This window comes from Loxodonta africana, chromosome 9 (genome assembly GCF_030014295.1).
Source record: "Loxodonta africana isolate mLoxAfr1 chromosome 9, mLoxAfr1.hap2, whole genome shotgun sequence".
In the NCBI taxonomy this organism is placed as follows: domain Eukaryota; kingdom Metazoa; phylum Chordata; class Mammalia; order Proboscidea; family Elephantidae; genus Loxodonta; species Loxodonta africana.
In genome coordinates, this window is record NC_087350.1 from 116468681 (window position 1) to 116489212 (window position 20532).

A 20532-nucleotide genomic window follows, 5' to 3' on the forward strand; every position below is an offset into this window, starting at 1 on the left:
TAAAGCAGGTGAAGAAATTAAAAGGGTTATTCAAGAACATGAGGAAAACTTTAACAGGCTGTACGAATCCACAGAGAGACAGCCATCAGAAATTCAAAAGATTAACAATAAAATTACAGAATTAGACAACTCAATAGAAAGTCAGAGGAGCAGAATTGAGGAAATGGAAGGCAGAATTAGTGTGACTGAAGCTAAAACACTTGGCAGCAACATATTTGAAGAAAAATCAGATAAAAGAATTAAAAAAAAAAATGAAGAAACTCTAAAAATCATGTGGGACTCTATCAAGAGAAATAATCTACAAGTGATTGGAGTACCAGTACAGGGAGGGATAACAGAAAATACAGGGAGAACTGTTAAAGATTTGTTGGCAGAAAACTTCCCTGATATCGTGAGAGATGAGAAGATACCTACCCAAGATGCTCAACGAACCTCACATAAGGTAGATCTCAAAAGTAACCAAGACAAGTTATAATCAAACTTGCCAAAACCAAAGACAAAGAGAGAATTTTAAGAGCGGCTAGGGATAAAAAGTCACCCACAGAAGAGAGTAAATAAGAATAAGCTCGGACTACTCGGCAGATCCCATGCCACAAGAAGGCAATGGGATGACATATGAATAACTGAAGGAAAAAACTGCCAGCCAAGAATCATATATCCAGCAACACTGTCTCTCAAATATGAAGATGAAATTAGGACATTTCCAGATAAACAGAAGTTTAGGGAATTTCTAAAAACCAAACCAAAACTACAAGAAATACTAAAGTGAGTTCTCTGGTTAGAAAATCAATAATATCAGATATCAACCCAAGACTAGAACACAGGACAGAGCGACCAGATATCAACCCAGATAGGCAAATCACAAAAATAAATCAAGATTAAAAAATGCTCAAAACAGGGGAACAGTGATGTCATTATGCAAAAGATGACAACATTACAACAATAAAGAGGGGCTAAAAAATGTAGTCACAGATCTTTCACATGGAGAGGAAGTCAAGACGATATAAAGAAATAAAACTTTGGTTTAAACTTAGAAAAATAGAAGTACATATTAAGGTAACCACAAAGGAGACCAAGATTCCTACACATCAAAATAAAATACAAGAAAAATATAAATACTCAGCAAAAACAAAACAACAACGAATAAGAGGAAAAGACAATATATAAACTACTCAGCATAAAAAATTAAGTGGAAAAAAAGAAACTGTCAACAACACACAAAAAAAGACACCAAAATGACAGGACTAAACTCATACCTATTCATAATTATGCTGAATGTAAATGGATTAATGCACCAATGAAGAGACAGAGGGGGCAGAATGGATAAAAAAACACGATCCATCTATATGCTGCCTACAAGACCTAAAGACACAAACAAAAAATCAAACGATAGAAAAAAATATATCAAGCAAACAACAACCAAAAATCAGCAGGAGTGGCAATATTAATTTCTGACAAAATAGACTTTAAAGTTAAATCCACCACAAAGGATAAGGAAGGACACTATATAATGATTAAAGGGACATATATTAGGAGGACATGACCATATTAAATATTTACGCATCCAATGACAGGGTTGAAAGATACATAAAACAAACTCTATCAGCATGAAAAGTGAGACGGACAGCTCCACAATAATAGTAGGAGACTTCAACACACCACTTTTGGTGAAGGACAGGACATCCAATAAGAAGCCCAATAAAGACACGGAAGATCCAAATACCAACTTGACCTCACAGACACATACAGAACATTCTACCTAACAGCAGCCCAGTATACTTTCTTTTCCAGTGCACATGGAACACTTTCTAGAACAGACCACACATTAGGTCATAAAGCAAGCCTTAGCAGAATCCAAAACATCGAAATATTACAAAGCATGTCCTCTGACCATAAGGCCACAAAAATAGAAATCAATAACAGAAAAAGCAGGGAAAAGAAATCAATCACTTGGAAACTGAACACTATCCTGCTCAAAAATGACAGGGTTATAGAAGACATTAAGGATGGAATAAAGAAATTCATAGAATCCAATGAGAATGAAAACACTTCTGATCAGAACCTTTGGGACAGAGCTAAAGCAGTGCTCAGAGGTCAATTTATAGCAATAAATGCACACATCCAAAAAGAAAGGTACAAAATCAAAGAACTATCCCTACAATTTGAAAAAATAGAGAGCAACAATAGAAACCCTCAAGCACCAGAAGAAAGCAAATAATAAAAGAGCAGAATTAAATAGAGAAAAGAAAAACTGAAAGAGTTAACAAGACCAAAAGCTGGTTCTTTGAAAAAATTATCAAAATTGATAAATCACTGGCCAAACTGACGAAAGAAAAACAGAAGAGGAAGCAAATAACCCAAGTAAGAAATGAGATGGGCAATATCACAATAGGCCCAAATGAAATTAAAAGAATAATATCAGATTACTATGAAAAACTGTACTCTAACAAATTTGAAAACCTACAAGAAATGGATGAATTTTTAGAAACACACTACCTACCCAATCTAACACAGAGGTAGAACAACTAAATAAATCCATAACAAAAGAAGACACCAAAAAGGTAACTAAAAAACTCCCAACAAAATAAGCCCTGGCCCTGAGGGCTTCACTGGAGAGCTCTACCAAACGTTCAGAGAAGAGTTAACACCACTACCACTAAAGGTATTTCAGAGCATAGAAAAGGACGGAATACTCCCAAACTCATTCTATGAAGCCACCGTATCCCTGATACCAAAACCAGGTAAAGATACCACAAAAAAAAAAAAAAAAAAAGAAAGAAAATTACAGACCCATATCCCCCAAGAACTTAGAGGCAAAAATCCTCAACAAAATCCTAGCCAATGGAATTCAACGGCATATCAAAAAAATAATTCACCATGACCAAGTGGGATTCATACCAGGCATGAAGGGATGGTTCAACATTAGAAAAACAATCAATGTAATCCATATAAATAAAACAAAAGAACCACATGACCTTTTCAATTGATGCAGAAAAGATATTTGACAAAGTCCAACACCCATTCATGATAAAAACTCTCAGCAAAATAGGAATAGAAGGAAAACTCCTCAACATAATAAAGGGCATTTATACAAAGCCAACAGAGAACATCATCCTAAATGGAGAGAGTCTGAAAGCATTCCCCATGAGATCGGGAATCAGATAAGGATGCCCTTTATCCCCACTCTTATTCAACGTTGTGCTAGAGGTCCTAGCCAGAGCAATTAAGCTAGATAAATAAATAAAGGACATCTAGGGTGGTAAGGGAGAAGTAAAAGTATCTCTATTTGCAGATGACATGATCTTATACACAGAAAACCCTAAAGAATCCTCAAGAAAACTACTGAAACTAATATAGGAGTTCAGCAGAGTATCAGGATACAAGATAAACATACAAAAATCAGTTGGATTCCTCTATATCAGCAAAGAGAGAGACAAACAGGAAATCACCAAATCAATACCATTTACAACAGCCCCCAAGAAGATAAAATATTTAGGAATAAACCTAACCAGAGATTTAAAAGACCTATACAAAGAAAACTACAAGACACTCCTGCAAGAAACCAAAACAGAACTACGTAAGTAGAAAAACATACCTCGCTCATAGATAGGAAGACTCAACATTGTAAAAATGTCTCTTCTACCAATAGCGATCTATAGATTCAATGCAATTCTTATCCAAATTCCAATGACATTTTTTAGTGAGATGGTGAAACAAATAACCAACTTCATATGGAAGGGAAAGAGGCCCTGGAGAAGTAAAGCATTACCGAAAAAGAAGAACAAAGGGAGGTCTCAGGCTACCTGATTTTAGAGCCTATTATACCAGCACAGCAGTCAAAACAGCCTGGTACTGTTACAACATCAGATACATAGGCCAATGGAACAGAATTGAGAATCCAGACATAAATCCATCCACATATGTGCAGTTTATATTTGTCAAAGGTGCAAAGTCAGTTAAATGGGGGAAAAGACAGTCTCTTTAACAAAAGGTGCTGGCATAACTGGATATCCATCTGCAAAAAAATTAAACAAGACCCATACCTCACGCCATGCACAAAAACTAACTCAAAATGGATCAAAGGCCTAAATACAAAATCTAAGATGATAAAGATCATGGGAGAAAATATAGGTAGAACGCTGAGAGCCCTAATACATGGCATAAACAGTATACGAAATGTTACTAACAATGCAGAATCGCCAGAAGAAAAACTAGATAACTGGGAGCTCCTAAAAAATCAAACAGCTATGCTCATCCAAAGACTTCACCAAAAGAGTAAGAAGACTACCTACAGACTGGGAAAAAGTTTTTAGCTACGACATTTTCGATCAGTGTCTGATCTCTAAAATCTATGTGATACTGCAAAAATTCAACAACAAAAAGACAAATAATCTAATTAAAAAATGGGCAAAGGATATGAACAGACATTTCACTAAAGAAGACATTCAGGCAGCTAACAGATATGTGAGGAAATGCTCACAATCACTAGCCGTTAGAGAAATGCAAATCAAAACTGCAAAGATACCATCTTACTCCACCAAGTCTGGCATTAAAAAAAAAAAAAAAACACAAAATAATAAATGTTGGAGAGGTTATGGAGAGACTGGAACACTTATACACTGCTGGTGGGAATGTAAAATAGTACAACCACTTTGAAATCGATTTGGCACTTCCTTAAAAAGCTAGAAATAGGAGTGTCATAAGATCCAGCAATCTCACTCCTTGCAATACACCCTAGAGAAATAAGAGCCTTTACACGAACAGATATATGCACACCCTTGTTTACTGCAGCACTGTTGACAATAGCAAAAAGATGGAAGCAACCAAGGTGCCCATCAACGGATGAACGGATAAATAAATTATGGTATATTCATACAATGGAATACTACACATCGACAAAGAACACTGATGAATCTGTGAAACATTTCATAACATGGAGGAATCTGGAAGGCATTATGCTGAGTGAAATTAGTCAGTTGCAAAAGGACAAATATTGTACGAAACCACTATTATTAAGAACTCAAGAAACAGTTTAAACACATTAGGAAAAGGAGTATTTACCATTTTAGGTAGTAGACAAGAACTATTTTAGGTGAAGGGAAAGACAACACGCAATACAGGAGAGGTCAGCACAACTGGACTAAACCAAAAGCAAAGAAGTTTCCTGAATAAACTGAACACTTCAAAGGCCAGAGTAGCAGAGGCGGGGGTCTGGGGACCATGGTGTTTCAGGGGACTTCTAAGTCAACTGGCATAATAAAATCTATTAAGAAAACATTTTGCATCCCACTTTGGAGGGTGGCGTCTGAGGTCTTAAATGCTAGTAAGCGGCCATCTAAGATGCATCATTTGGTCTCAACCCACCTGGAGCAAAGACATAAGGTAATTATGAGCCCAAAAGGCAGAAAGGGCCACATCAATCAGAGACCATATCAGCCTGAGAGCAGCCCAGCTACAGCTGATGACTGCCCTGACAGGGAACACAACACAGAACCCCTGGTAGAGCAGAACAGTGGGATGCTGACCTCAAATTCTTATAAAAAGACCAGACTTAATGGTCTAACAGACTAGAAGGACTGTGGAAGTCATGGTCCCCGGACCCTCTGTTAGCCCAAGACAGGAACCATTCCTAAAGCCAACTCGTCAGACGGGGATTGGACTGGATTATAAGATAGAAAATGATACTGGTAAGGAGTGCGCCTCTTGGCTCAAGTAGACACATGGATTACGTGTGCAGCTCCTGTCTGGAGGGTTGATGAGAAGGCGGAGGGGGTCAGAAGCTGGCTGAATGGACACGGGAATACAGGGTGGAGAGAAGGAGTTGCTGTAGGAGTATTAGGAGTATATAAACCACCAAACCCACTGCCGCTGAGTCGATTCCGGCTCATCGCGACCCTATAGGACAGAGTAGAACTGCCCCATAGAGTTTCCAAGGAGCGTGGATCATGGGCTTGGGATCCCAGCAAAAGTGAATACCAGCAGTAGAGACTCAATCTTATAGGTTTTCTGCTTAGCGTTTTCCCCTTGCAAGAATTATCTCAGACAGAACCACCCCAAAGCCATCTAGTTGTGATTTCTTATTATGCTCTAAAGCAGGTATGTGAACAGATGACAAATCACAGGAAGAACAAAGGGCTTCCCTCATGAAGATGTCTTTGGTGAGCTCTGACCTGGTACTGACCCCCTGCCAGATTCCTTGCATTCCTGTTTGGCCAATCCTCTTTTAAAAAGGAAAGGTAAAGGCCAAAGTCAAAGGTGCACACAGGAAGCAGAGTCAGAGTGCACGTGCACCTTGGGTGCAGCGCAGTAATGCAGGAAACACCACATGCACAGAGCTGAGCCTGGGTGCATGCAACTCCACGTAGGCGGTGTGTGAGGACAAACGGAAACGCAGACTGGCCTGAACCTTACAGAGCTAAAATCTGTGGCAAGAGGCAAGACAAACTTAACCAAAAGCTAAAAATAAAAGATTTAAATAATGGCTCATAGCAGAAGTTTAGAGGATAACATTCTTTTTGCATCATTAGTCACAAAGTGGCAGTGACACCAGCTTCCTGAGTTGTTTCAAAAATCTGATGATTTCACCCCAAAATCCACCTCTTTGGCTGTACTCAGAAATCTGACGGTCTGTGAACATGGAGCCCAAGCTCCCAGAGGCTGGCCGAGCAGAGGCCGTGAACTTGGTCCAGGCACCTGCTCTCTCCATTAGCACAGCACCTCCCCCGCCCCGCCACCCCTGCCCCCAGGCTCCCTTGTCTGACACTCGTGGCCTACTTGTTTCCCTCCTGGTCCAGGAGCGCTTCTGAGTCTGCAAGCACTGGGCCTGATCATGAAAAAAGCCAGCTGCTGCAGAGTCAATTCTGAGCCATGGAGACCCCATGTTTATCAGAGTAGAACCATGCTCCACGGGGTTTTCAACGGCTGTGACCTTTCAGGTAGCCCTGGTGGCACAGTGGGTAAGTGCAGTTTGAATTCACCAGCTGCTCCTTGGAAATCCTATGGGGCAGTTCGACTCTGTCCTATAGGGTCACTATGAGTTAGAATCCACTCGATGGTAATGGGTCAGTAACCTTTTGGAAGTAGATCACCAGGCCTTTCTTCCAAGGTGCCTCCGAGTGGACTCAAACCACCAGCCTTTCTGTAAGCAGCCGAGACCATTTACCAGCTGTACCACCCAGGAACTCCATGAGTCAGCACATGAAGTACCACTAGACAAATGGATGGCGTAATGGATTGAATCACGTCCCCAAAAAATATGTGCCAACTTGGGTAGGCCATGATTCCCAGTGCTGTGTGGTTCTCCTTCATTTTGTGACTTTTCTATGTGTTCTAAATCATAATCTCTGCCAGTGGTTAAAGAGGATCAGGGTGGGATATAACACCCTTGCTCAGGGCACATCTGTGATCCAATGTAGAGGGAGTTTCCCTGGGGTGTGGCCTGCACCACCTTTTATCTTACAAGAGATAAAAGGAAATGGAAGCAAGCAGAGAGTGGGGGACCTCCTACTACCAAGAAAGTTGTGCAAGGAGCAGAGCACGTTCTGTCCTTTGGATCTGGGGTTCCTACATGCAGGAGCTCTAGTTCAGGGGAAGATTGATGAGAAGGACCTTCCTCCGGAGCCGACAGAGAGAGAAAGCCTTCCCCTGGAGCTGATGCCCTGAGTTTGGACTTCTAGCCTACCGGACTGTGAAAAAATAAATTTTCTCTTTGTTAAAGCCATCCACTGTGGTATTTATGTTATAGCAGCACCACATGACTAAGACAGACGGCAAAGACAAAAACTACAGGATTGAGTGAGTGGGAGACCAGGTGTGGCTGGGATATCAAGGCCGCTACATGGGAAGCAAAATGCAGCTTGGGCTTTGAATAAGAGAGAAAGAGGAGAGTGTTCGCCAGGTTATGATTCCAATCGGACATTTTGGGAAACCCAGCTACTCTGAACAGAATGCTTAGCAACACAAAGCTTCCTCAGCTACTTCAAAAAGCACCACAATACAACAGGTTCTACAGTGGCTGAGAGGGAAACATGCCCACTCGGCTCCTCATCACCGGGAGCAGCCTACGTGACAACCCGGCCATTCTACCGCTAAGCCAACACCTCAGGGGGACGTAACACATGTATGAGAAGACAGGGACTACAATTTAGAACTACTGGGAGCAGCAGAATGAATAAATGAGTGAATAAACAGACTTTAAACCGTAAACAACCAAAATGCCCATCAACAGGAAAACGGAAAAATAAATTGTGGTATACTTACACAGGAGAAAGGAGCTGGGTGGTGCAAGTGGTTTGCAATCAGGTGCCAACCTAAGGTTACTGATTTGAGCCCACCCAGAGGCTCTGTGGAAGAAGCCCTGGTGAACTGCTTCCGTAAGATTGTTGCAAAGGTGCTGTCGAGTCGGTTCTGACTCATAACGACCCTATGTACCACAGAACGAAGCACTGCCGGTCCTGCACCATGCTTACAATCGTTATGTTTGAGCCCATTGTTGCAGCCACTGCATCAATCCATCTCATTGAGGGTCATCCTCTTTTCCACTGACCCTCTACTTTACCACGCATGATGTCCTTCTCAGGGGCTGATCTCTCCTGACAACATGTCCAAAGTATGTAAGATGCACTCTCGCCACCCTTGCTTCTAAGGAGCATTCTGGATGTACTTCTTCTAAGACAGATTTGTTCGTTCTTTTGGCAGTCCATGATATATTCAGTATTCTTCACCAACACCACAATTCAAAGGCGTCAATTCTTCTTCTGTCTTCCTTATTCATCGTCCAGCTTTCACATGCATGTGATGCAATTGAAGATACCATGGCTTGGGTCAGGCGCACCTTAGTCTTCAAGGTGACATCTTTGCTTTTGAACACGCTAAAGATGTCCTTTGCAGCAGATTTGCCCAATGCAATGCATCACTTGATTTCTTGACTGCTGCTTCCATGGGTGTTGACTGTGGACCCAAGTAAAATGAAACCCTTGACAACTTCAATCTTCATTTATCATGATGTTGCTCATTGGTCCAGTTGTCAGGATTTTTGTTTTCTTTTTTTGTTGAGGTATAATCCATGCTGAAGGCTGTGGTCTTTGATCTTCATTAGTAAGTGCTTCAAGTCCTCTTCACCTTCAGCAAGCAAGGTTGTGTCATCTGCATAACGCAGGTTATTAATGAGTCTTCCTCCAGTCCTGATGCCCCGTTCTTCTTCATATAGTCCAGCTTCTCGGATTATTTGCTCAGCATACAGACTGAATAGGTATGGTGAAAGAATACAACCCTGACACATGCCTTTCCTGACTTTAAACTACTCAGTATCCCCTTGTTCTGTTCAAATGACTGCCTCTAGATCTATGTACAGATTCTTTAGGAGCACAGTTAAGTGTTCTGGAATTCCCATTCTTTGCAATGTTATGCATAATTTATGATCCACACAGTCAAATGCCTTTGCATAGTCAATAAAACACAGGTAGACATCCTTCTGGTATTCTCTGCTTTCAGCCAGGATCCATCTGACATCAGCAATGATATCCCTGGTTCCACGTCCTCTTCTGAAACCGGCCTGAATTTCTGGCAGTTCCCTGTTGATATACTGCTGCAGCCACTTTTGAATGATCTTGAGCAAAATTTTGCTTGTGTGTGATATTAATGATATTGTTCTATAATTTCCGCATTTGGTTTGATCACCTTACTTGGGAATAGGCATAAATATGGATCTCTTCAGTAGGTTGGGCAGGCAGCTGTCTTCCACCCCCGTAAAGATAACAGCCAAGAAACCCTACGGGACTCAGTCCTACTCTGTAACACACGAGGTCAACGTAAGTTGGAATCAACATAACAGCAATGGGTTTATTAAGTTTTTTTTGTTTTTGGTTCTATACAGTAGAATATTACCTGACAATAACATATATGTGTTTTTAGAACAATGGTAGGCTTACCACAGCCTGCGGATCAAATCCAGCTCGTGGCCTGTTTTTGCACATTCTATGAGCAAAGAATGGTTTTTACATTTTTCCAGGGTTCCAAAAACAAACAAACACGAGTATGCAACACAGGCAACATGCAGCCGACAAAGCCTAAAATACTCGTTGTATTTACAAAAGAGGCTCATCTAGCCACGGGTGAATCTCACAAACATAACGCCAAAAGGAGAACACAAACTGCAGAAGAAGCCATACCACAGGACGTTTATGTAGCATTTATAAACATGCAAAACAATACCGGACACATCTACATATAGAGAGAGAACAAGGAAATGCCAGCCAATAACAAACAGCAAACTCAGCACAGCGGATACAGAGCGGGGGTGCGGCACGCGATGGGGGATACACCAAGGCTTGAATTTGAACTGTGTTTGTCAGGTTTTCCTCCCTATGTCAGATGGTGGGAAGCTGGGTGTTCACTGCTATACTCATACATGTAGCTGTACGTTTTAAAGATAATATGCTGTAAAATATGTGCCAAAATTTATTCAACCTCAAATAGCAACTGGCTATTGTTTGGTGCCATCAAGTTGATTCCAACTCACAGCCACCCTAGATGACAGAGTAGAACTGCCCCATGGAGCTTCCTAGGCTGTCATCTTTATGGGAGCAGATCACCAAGTCTTCCTCCCCAGAAGCCGCTGGCTGGTGGGTTTGAACTGCCAACGCTGCAGTTAGCAGCCGAGAGCTTAACCGCTGCACCACGAGGGCTCCTCAGCAACTGGCTGGTGCACCTATTTCCTTTCCAGGGGATCACTGCTGTCAAACCAGCTACACCACAGCAGCGATTTAAGGGTAAAACAGACCAAATGTTCTCCATACGTTTATTTCGGAAAGTGAAGTGGGTGGAAACAGTGCATTCATTTTCAAAGTGAAGCGCTTGGCTGACCAGGCTGTAATTGCAATCTGGCCTTTTGGAAAATTTGGTCCCCCTGAACGGAACGCCTAGCAACACTAAGCTGTCTGGGCTAGTTTTCAAAAGCACTGCATACTGCAACAGGTTTTGTGGTGGATGGGTGAGAAAAAACGCAAGAGCAATTAGCATTCGGAGTTACTTCACTAGCTCCATAGTTGAAGGATACACAGAACCTGGGGAGCGTCTGTCAGTTAGAGGCGGGAGGTCGCAAAGTCGCCCTGAGTATGAGTAGCCATTAGAACGCAGGTTAAAGAGTTGTGGGAACTGAACTGATAAACGGAGTCATGCTCAGGGAACCACGACTGCTTCAATGATGACTTAAAAGGAATCAATCTCAGAAAAAACTAGAAGGCACACAATTGTGACAAATTCTGAAGAAAGTCTGGCTTCCCTGGAAATTCACTTGGAGGGGTTATGCAAATTTTATTTGTAGTGAAAATATGAAACAAAAGCGAACTTTCAATGGCCCCAGCCAGTTTCCACTTTCATGAAACAACTTTATTCATTAGCTAATTCCATGGGCTCCCATCGCTGTTATAGGAACGAAAAAGAATCATCACTGATTGGAGTCAGAGGGGTAATAAAGTCACCAGGAACTTGTCAAAACACTCAAGTCAGTGACACGAAAGTCTTGCCAACGGGTTTCTTCCCACAAGTCCGTCCCAAACAAAGTCACCACCATCAAACACGCATGGGCAAAGCCGGAAAATGACAGCCAGGGCATGAGAAACCCAAGCACAGGACCTTTAGCTGCCACCAAAGAAAACAAATCTTTCCCTCTACCAACTGATACACTTTTTTAACTACACCCAGCTGTGCTGGTCCAGACAGGCCACACAGACAGGTCACAGCAAGACCACCTGTCACCAGGTAAAGTCTCTTTCTGCATCATCCATATGCCTCTCCCTTTGGACTGTGTGAAAGCCACATTTGCCCCTAAGATTTCTCCAAGGGGCCCGGCCATTTATCAAGCAGAAAGGTTGTGAAACGTTCAGATGAAGAATCTACATCTATACAGACTACAAAACCAAAAAAACCAAACCCATTGCCACTGAGTCGATTCCAACTCACAGTGACTCTATAGGGCAGAACAGAACTACCTCATAGGGTTTCCAAAGAGCAGCTGGTGGAGTCGAACTGCCAACCTTTTAGTTAGCAGCTGAGCTCTTAACCACTAAGCCACCAGGGCTCCATAAAAGAAGGTCGCTCTTTGCTATCAATGTTGCCAAGTTCTTAATGGCCACTACCCCCTCTCTCCGTATAGTATACCCGATACCACTCACACACTACATATAAAGGAAGGGAAGAGAGGATAACAGAACTAGAAGTCAGAAGGAGGGTCGCTGCAGGGTGAGAGAAATGTTTCAGACTGTACTTTTTACTTTGGAGGAGTTTCTCCAAGAAGATGGCTTGGGTTTTCTGAAGGCAATCTTAGGGTTAACTAAACTGCGTCCAACGACTACCGCTTTATGTGGTCATTAGAACGGGCTGGAAGGAATTGCTGACATACAAAATGGAAGCTAGGGTTTTAATCTTAGTAATAATTAAAAAAAAACACTGTGTTTTCGTGAAAGTTTACACAGCAAATTAGGTTCCCTTTTGACAGTTTTGACACAAATTTTTCAATGACATTAGCTACATTTTTCACAACGTGTCCACATTCTCTTTCACTGCGTCCTGGCTGTTCCATCTCCACTGCTCTAGTTTCCCTGCCCCTTATCCTCTCATTTTTGGTTTAGCATAATTGCTGACTTTTTGGTCTTACACAGATGTTTTTATTGGAGCACTGTATTGCGGATAATATCCTTTGTGTGCCAATCCATTATTTTGCTAAAAGGTCAGTGACCCCAGGGGATAGTTTTGGGTCAAAGTTTAAAGACCACCTCAGGGCAACAGTCTCAGGGAGTCCTCTAGCCTCTACTGATCCGGCAGGCCGGCGCTTTTCAAGAATTTGAATCCTGTTCCACACTCTCCTCCCGTGGGTCTTCGGTAGTTGTTTTTTAATCTGTTTCCATAAAATTTTTCACAGAAGCTCTAAGAAGTATCAGAATCGAGTGAGTTTTATCAGTTTTTCTTCTCCGGCTCAATCGGGGAGAGATCGGTGGACAGGGTCATTGTACACAGGCTGCTTCTCCATAAGGAGGGAAGGTTAAACAGCCAGGGACACCCTCTGCCTGGATCACAGTCCCCGATTAATTCAAGAATTACTGTGTAAACTAATTTCAGATCAAATCCAAACACTGCTTTGCTAATTTTTATTCTTTTCTTAATATCTTCTGTGGTCTAGAAAGCCATACTCAATGCTCTGGTCTTCTCCAAGACTCAGGATCGTGGAGTGGCTGGCGCACCTCTCTTCACTGCACCTTCTGACTGGCCGCCTGCACGCCCATGACGACGGAGCTGTTTGTACTGCTGCTGCTACCGTGGACATCTGGGCTGCAAGAAGTGCGCCAGCTGCCTGGGGCTGCACACAGCCTGCTGTGGTAAGGTTAACAACGGCAGCCTGCTCAACGGGTGAGGCCCGCTCTGAACTGCCCGAGCCTGGTCCAGAACCCTGCCTCCTGGCTGTTGAGGACTACAAGTTGTGGGTTGCTGAGGTGGTTGTCCTGAAGTAAACTGAGAAAGCTGCTGTTGCCAAGTGTTAAAAATGAGCGAGCCACCGGGACACTGAGCTAGATTTACGGGCCTGAGGCTTGAAGTGTTATTGAAACCAAATGGAGCACCTGCTCGAGAAGCTGGCAGTGCACCTCGCAGTGCATCTGGTAACAGACCTCCTGAGGGCAGAAGGCCACCAAGATGGATTTCCTCAGGGTTACAGCATCAGTGTTACAGTCCAGCATGGAGTCTAGAACCGTTGATCAAAGCCTGGGCTCCACAAACAGAGCCCGCTACAGTGACAGGCCAAGTCCAGCAGAGTTTCCCAGGACTTGGTGGCCATGATTCTTTATGATGAGCTCACAGGTGACAAGGTAGCTGGAGGAAACACACTAACGTCACTGAGATCCAAGGTGACTTCTGAGACAACCTGGTGGCTTAGAAGCAGGGGGCAGAGCTGGAGATTTGAGAAAGCTGCCTGCCTGCTATGGGGCAGAACGGTTACCTGTGAAACAGTTTCCTGAGCTTGAGAGAAGTTTGATGGCTGGAGGTCGGTGTGTTCCTCCCATTCCCCGTACTAAGACTGAACTGATCCGGTCTCAGGCTAGAGAAAGCTGATGCAGACAGGCTGAGCCACTGGGGCCGTGTGACACGCTGACTAGGCATCTGGCTTCGCTCTGGACTGGTTCCTGGTACTGACTACCCTCTGAGCATCAATCAAAAGGACTGTGAGTTTTTACTCCGTTTCTGTTTTGTTTTGTAATGTGTCTGTGTTTTACACTGCTGGGTAGGCAAACTACAGAAGCGCAACCCTGCGATTTCTAAATGAAAACAGGGAATGACTTACTGAACTAGGGTTGGTCTGCCCAAGTCACTGCTTTGTAAAAAATAGTTTCACTAAACATAGTATGTATAGGAGTGCCCTAAGAAACATCAGCAACATCTTTCAGAAGAATGAAATTCGATATTATTTAGCATAAAAGGTTTCTGCACAGTGCTAAAAAATAGTTTTTACAAATCCATCTTAGGGAAAAAATTTTAAAAAAGGCTGTTATCCTACCCCAAATGTAAAAGTGTTGAGTCTTTAAACAGATAAAACAATATTAACATCAAGTTATAAAATTATAGTCTATACAAGAACAAAGCAAATTGCAAAAATAAGACTCAGTTGAGACACCTGACAGGATAACAGAAAATACTGGGTAGAAAGCATACATAAGTCTCTGCACACATGCATATGTGAAATCAAGCTCAGACACCCACAACTGATTGATTTAAGTAAGACCAAGACCATCAGAATTACTTACTGATATGATTATCTGCTTCACCAGCTTAGTATCATCAATACAGTCAAACGCTGCCAGTAAAACCAGGTGGGAGTATTGGCCCTGTAAGAATGAGAAGACAGTTAAGGTTTAAAAATGCCCAGGTTTTCCCTTTTACTCTGCCCTGTGGAGTCACTTTATGAAGGTTACCAACACTGACAACTGCTCGCACATGATATAAACAAGACAGCTAAAAGCCATTCAAATAAACCTCCTCTCTTATCAGGACCTAGTTAATTACACTCTAGAGGCAAGGTTGGTTAGAAAAAAAAAAGAAGAAATAAAAAAACACATTCTTCAAAACCAAATATCTCAGGCTCATTTTTTTCTAACTAACCAGGACGCAGTACCTCTCTAAATAACTGTCCTGTTAATGAGTTTAAAAAAAAAAACAACTGTTGCTGTCAGTTGATTCTGACTCATAGTGACCCTACAGGACACAGCAGAACTGCCCCACAGGGTTTCCAAGGCTGTCATCTTTAGGGAAGCAGACTGCCACATCTTTCTTCTATGGAGTATCTGGTGGGTTTGAACCGCTGACCTTTGGGCTAGCAACCCAGTGCTTTAACCACTGTACCACCAGGGCTCCTCCTGCTACCTGAAAATTATACTCAAGAAAACTTAAATGATAAGACTAAGTGAAAAAGAAAAATAAGAATATAAAACTGTATGGAGAATAGCATTACAGTCACGAAAAGAAAATACAGAAACACAGAAATATATACATACATAAAAAAACTAAAACTCCCCCTGTAATAAACAGCTACTTGAAAATTATATTCAAGAAAACTCAAATGAAAGGTTAAGTGAAAAAGAAAAACGAGAATATAAAACTGTAGAATAGCATTCCAATCATGAAAATATATAAACATGGAATTATATGCGTATATAAAAAAACTAGAACTCATTGCCGTCAAGTTGATTTGGACTCATAGCGACCCTACAGGACAGAGTAGAACTACCCCACAGGGTTTCCACGGAGAAGCTGGTGGATTGGAACTGCCAGCCTTTTGGTTAGCAGTTGAGCTTTTAACCACTGCGCCACCAGGGCTCCATATACGTACATGATTATATATAATACATGTACACAGAAAATCCCTGAAGGAAAAACACTGCAATAGTCATCTTTGGGTTAAAAGATTACAATGATTTTTCATTTTCTTTTGGAAGCTTTCCAACTGCTATAGAATGATCGTACATAACCAGAACAGCAACAGTGAAAAACAGGCTAGAAGTCTATACTTCACATACCGAACCTAAGAATGAGATAAAAGTAATTGTTCTTAGATAAATGCGGCAGCATGGACTCATGAAATATACATTGTGGCCTTCTTAATACAGGTAATCCCTGTCTTAGGATGGGGTTTGTTCTGACGGCTCACTCGTAAGTCGGTTCTGCTGTAAGTCGAATACCTAATCATTTTCAGTTTTTATTATTGCCTTTTATTATCAGTATCTTTATAAATACAATATTTGTCTTTGAGTGCTGGAAACATTACATATAAACTTAGAGATACATTTTAATACATAAAAAAGACACAAATCATAAAAAAAGATGGTCATAAGTGCAGTTCGTTGTAACTGAAGACGTCTAAGTCAGGGCTGCCTGCAGTTGCCTCCTGAAATGACACCTTTATTTCCATGGTGCTGACAGTGTTCCAGACACTTAAAACACTGCTACTTGGGATTAGAGAAAGTTTTCAGAGCGTGTTTTCAATTCTTTTTAGTATCCTGGATGACCATATAATTCTTTTCTTTTACTCCAAGGGGAAGATTTGATTTTTGATATCAGCCAGAACTCACTCAGAGCCAAGCCTGATGAATATGGCAGGTAATAAAATCTCAATTAGAAACACTGAGGAATACGTCAATTACAAGGTCAAAAAACAACTGGAGGAGAACGACCAACGGCTAACTTCCTCGAATGCATAAAGTTTTATATATTTACATAAAGGTAGTTCCAACCCACTAAAATGTCAGCTCACGGAAAAGGGAAGGGCACAGGCTTTACACGTGAAACAATGGTCAACCTTACTCATTAACTAAGCTTGCTCACAAATTAAGCCAATAAGAGACCGTTTTCCACTTATGCTCCTGGCAAGGAGGAAGCCCTTTAATAATACGCTAAGTTGGCAAAGGTTTGGGGAAAGCCGGTGCACTTGCAGGCTACTGGTGAGAGCACAAAGGGTTTCTATCTCTTTGGAGGCTGACTGGCAACCCCAATAAAAACATGAAACACGTGCGCCCAGTGATTCAGCAATTCTTGTTCTAGGAACTGACCCCACAGACATGCTGCCACACAAGCACGATGACCGGTGTGGAAGGATATCCACTGGAGTACTATTTGTAACAACAAGAACCTAGAAAGTACCCAAGTCCAACAGTAGAGGCTGGGTAAAGGGATGAAGGCACAGCCATGGACTGAAATATTACCCAGTCATTTAAAGGCGTGAGGGGGAAAGGTGTGGAACAGGAAAATTACCAACAGACATCTTCCTTTGATTTTAAGGTTTTTCTTATCCAGGAAACCAAATATTAACCATAAAAAGCCCAACCCAACCTGCAAAAGCCTGCCAGAAGCTGCACCGTAGCAATGTAAATCTGTTTTAACTTGCTAGAGAAGGACAGCTGGTCAAACCATTGCCTCCTAATTCAAATCCCAAAAAAAGCTCATGGCTGCAAAGCCCGTTACTCTCAAGTTGATTCTGACTCATAGTGACGCTACAGGACAGAGCAGAACTGCCCCACAGAGTTTCCAAGGAGCGCCTGGTAAATTCAAACTGCCGACTTCTTGGTTGGCAGCTGTAGCACTTAACCACTATGCCACCAGGCTTTCCAATGGTGGGTACCAAACCCTTTGCCACAGAGTCGATTCCAACTCACAGTGACCCTATAGGATGGAGCAGAACTGCCTCATAGGGTTTCCAAGGCCTTGGTGGCACAGTGGTTAAGAATTCAGCTGCTAACCAAAAGGTGGGCAGTTCAAATTCACCAGCTGCTCCTTGGAAATCCTATGGGGCAGTTCCACTCTGTCCTATAGGGTCACTATGGATCAGAGTAGACAGGATGGCAACGATTTTGGTAATCTTTATGGAAGCAGACTGCCACATCTTTCTCCCATGGAGCGGCCTTTCAGTTAGCAGCCACGTGCTTAGCCACCGTGCCACCAAGGCTCCTTGCAGGTGGTAGAGGGCCAAATTGTTAGCAGCCAGGCCAGAAATAAACTGCTATCAGCAGATCTCAGCAAAGGGGGAGGGCAGGGCTCAATCTGTCACGTGAAGATTAGCCAGTGGTTGACCTTCTATAATTTCTCCCTCCTCCTGCACGTGGCTTCTCCGAGCCATTTGCTTTTTCTGGATCGAAATGGCTTCCCTATATGCATACAAAATACAATGCTCAGAAGAAACCTTAATGTTCAAACTCTGGCAGGTTTTTATTTTTCTTAACAATGTATATGTACTGGAATAAAATGACCTCCAAAATGAATTAAGTGAAGAACACGAAGTTGAGAACAATGTGCAAGGTACCAGGGCCTGGAACAGGTTCCTTCTGGCTCACAACCCCTGTGGAGAATTTGCATTTCTAACAAGTTCCTGGGGGATGCTAAGGCTTCCACCCCAGAATCAACATTTTAACAAGATCCCCAAGTGACTCTTACCTATAATAAATTGTGAGACCACTGCTCTACTAGTGCTTCTCGGAACTGGTCCCTAACCAGCAGTGCTGGCGTCACCTGGGAACTAGTTAGAAACGGAAATTCTCAGCAGGGGTTCCAACCAGGAGGAACCAGTCTGAAGCCCTACAGACTACACAACCACTGGCTTCCGTTTAAGTCACAGGCACACAAACAGGCACACAAACGAAGGATCCTTGGGTGACTACAAAAGAAGCTGCAAACAGAATTTAAGTGAGAACTAGACGCTTCCACAATCGTACCTGGAGAGGTTAACACGCTTCTCTCAGCAGCTAATAAACAAACAACACTTCTAAATAGCTCATGGATTAAACGACCCAGGGGCTGCGTTAAATTTATCTTTCCCTTAGAAACGCTACTCCTTGAGATTAAAAAGGGCCTTGTATTGTCAATGTGTGTTACCATCACCAGGCCAACGGCTGGGATCAGGTTCTCAAAAGCCTGTGTGTTGAATCATCTAACGTAACCAAACTAAAATGAAAACAATGTCATTAATTTTATGACTAAAAATTGTTTTCTTACTAGTATAATACTTTTTTTTAATCAACATTACGATTTTACTCATTTATAATTTAAAATATTCACATGAAAACATCATACCAAAGATTTACTTCACGATAAATTATGAATAACTAAGTCTTCTCATGCTACAGAGTCAACCACTAGAGAATCTCGCTTTGTTACAGAAGTTAGCCGCCTTCTGGGTGGCTTTGTACTAACTCCCCTCCAAGTCCCCAAGCCTAAGAGAGGACACAGAGGCACCGGCACCAATCTGCCTTTGTTTGAGTTAGCATTTGCTAGCTTAAGTGTCTACCAGAGGTCAGCAGTTCTCACGGGATTTTTCCGGGGGAAAAAGTAGTTGCTATCACTAAATAATTCTAGTTCACTAGCAAATTAGAAGCTGTTAAACATAATACACAAAATATAACTCTAAAACTAAAATAATGGTGAAAGCCCAGTGCTGTGGAGTAACTCTGACTCACGACAATCCCACCTGTTTCAGAGCAGAACTGCTCGACAGGGTTTTCAAGGCCGTGGCCTTTCGGAAGCACATCCTCTCTAGGTGGGTTCAAACCTCCGAAGTCTTGGTTAGTAGCCAAGCACTTAATGGTTACTATTACATATGCTCTACTTACAGTATTCTACAGAAATAGTGTGAAAAACTGTTTAGCATTTAAACACACAAAAATGAACATTTTAAGGCAATCGATCCCTCAAAAATAACTTTGTGGGTGCTAAGTTCACCAGGAAAGTTGATCTCCAAAGGATTCAAGAGCTTAGGCTTTCCTGTGACCACACTATAAAGAAAAAGAGACACAAGTTTCACTTTCTGATATGTTTCTGGTGGTGACAAAAACAGTCCCAGCTTTCTACAGTATAATTTACCATTATTTACCTAGAGCCTAAGACATGTATATACCTTAGCAAGGCAGTTATGCTTCCAGGAAATGAGCCTACAAATAAGCAAAAACACACAAAAGCTACATTCAAAGCTTTACACTGCAACATTACCATTACAGAAAAAGAGGTAATTTGATGTCCAGCAACACAACTGAACAAATTCATTAAAGTAATTAGTAACTATCTGGTCTTCAGAGACTAGCTAAGACAAAACGGGAAACGGCCACAACACAATGTTCAATGAAAAGCAGCGAGAAGAACACGCACGGTATGGACGCTGTGTTGTGTGAGTTTAAGAACATATAAAAATACCTGCATATGTATAGAAAAAGATTAAATAATTATTTCTTCTTGGTAATTTTTTGAGTTTTTCAAATTTTCTATAATTGACATAAATTAATTTTACTATTAAAAATACTTACAGGAAACGTGTAGATTTATTATACTTACATTAGCCACTTTTTGAACGTACGTTTTCATAGTTTTCACAATCACTTTCCTATCCTTAAAAGAAAAGAAAAAGTGCCTCGGTAAGCTTGGTGTGGATTAAGGGTATCTTACAGTCAAATTTTGTGTATATTATTGAATTCCACCTGATGGCATAACTTTAGATTGGTGAAAATAACT

The 20532-nt window shown here is 41.7% G+C and overlaps 1 protein-coding gene across 3 annotated transcripts in view; it reads right to left on the reverse strand.

Annotated features, from left to right (window-relative positions):
• Positions 1-20532, reverse strand: part of PUM3 (pumilio RNA binding family member 3) — a 63459-nt gene that overhangs the window by 22189 nt on the left and 20738 nt on the right. For all 3 annotated transcript variants that reach the window (XM_003420459.4, XM_010600002.3, XM_010600001.3), the window contains exons 12-13: positions 20356-20409; positions 14793-14873 (exon numbers count right to left, since the gene is read on the reverse strand). In XM_003420459.4, coding sequence (XP_003420507.3) covers positions 14793-14873; positions 20356-20409 — 135 coding nt within the window. The remainder of the gene's footprint in view (positions 1-14792; positions 14874-20355; positions 20410-20532) is intronic.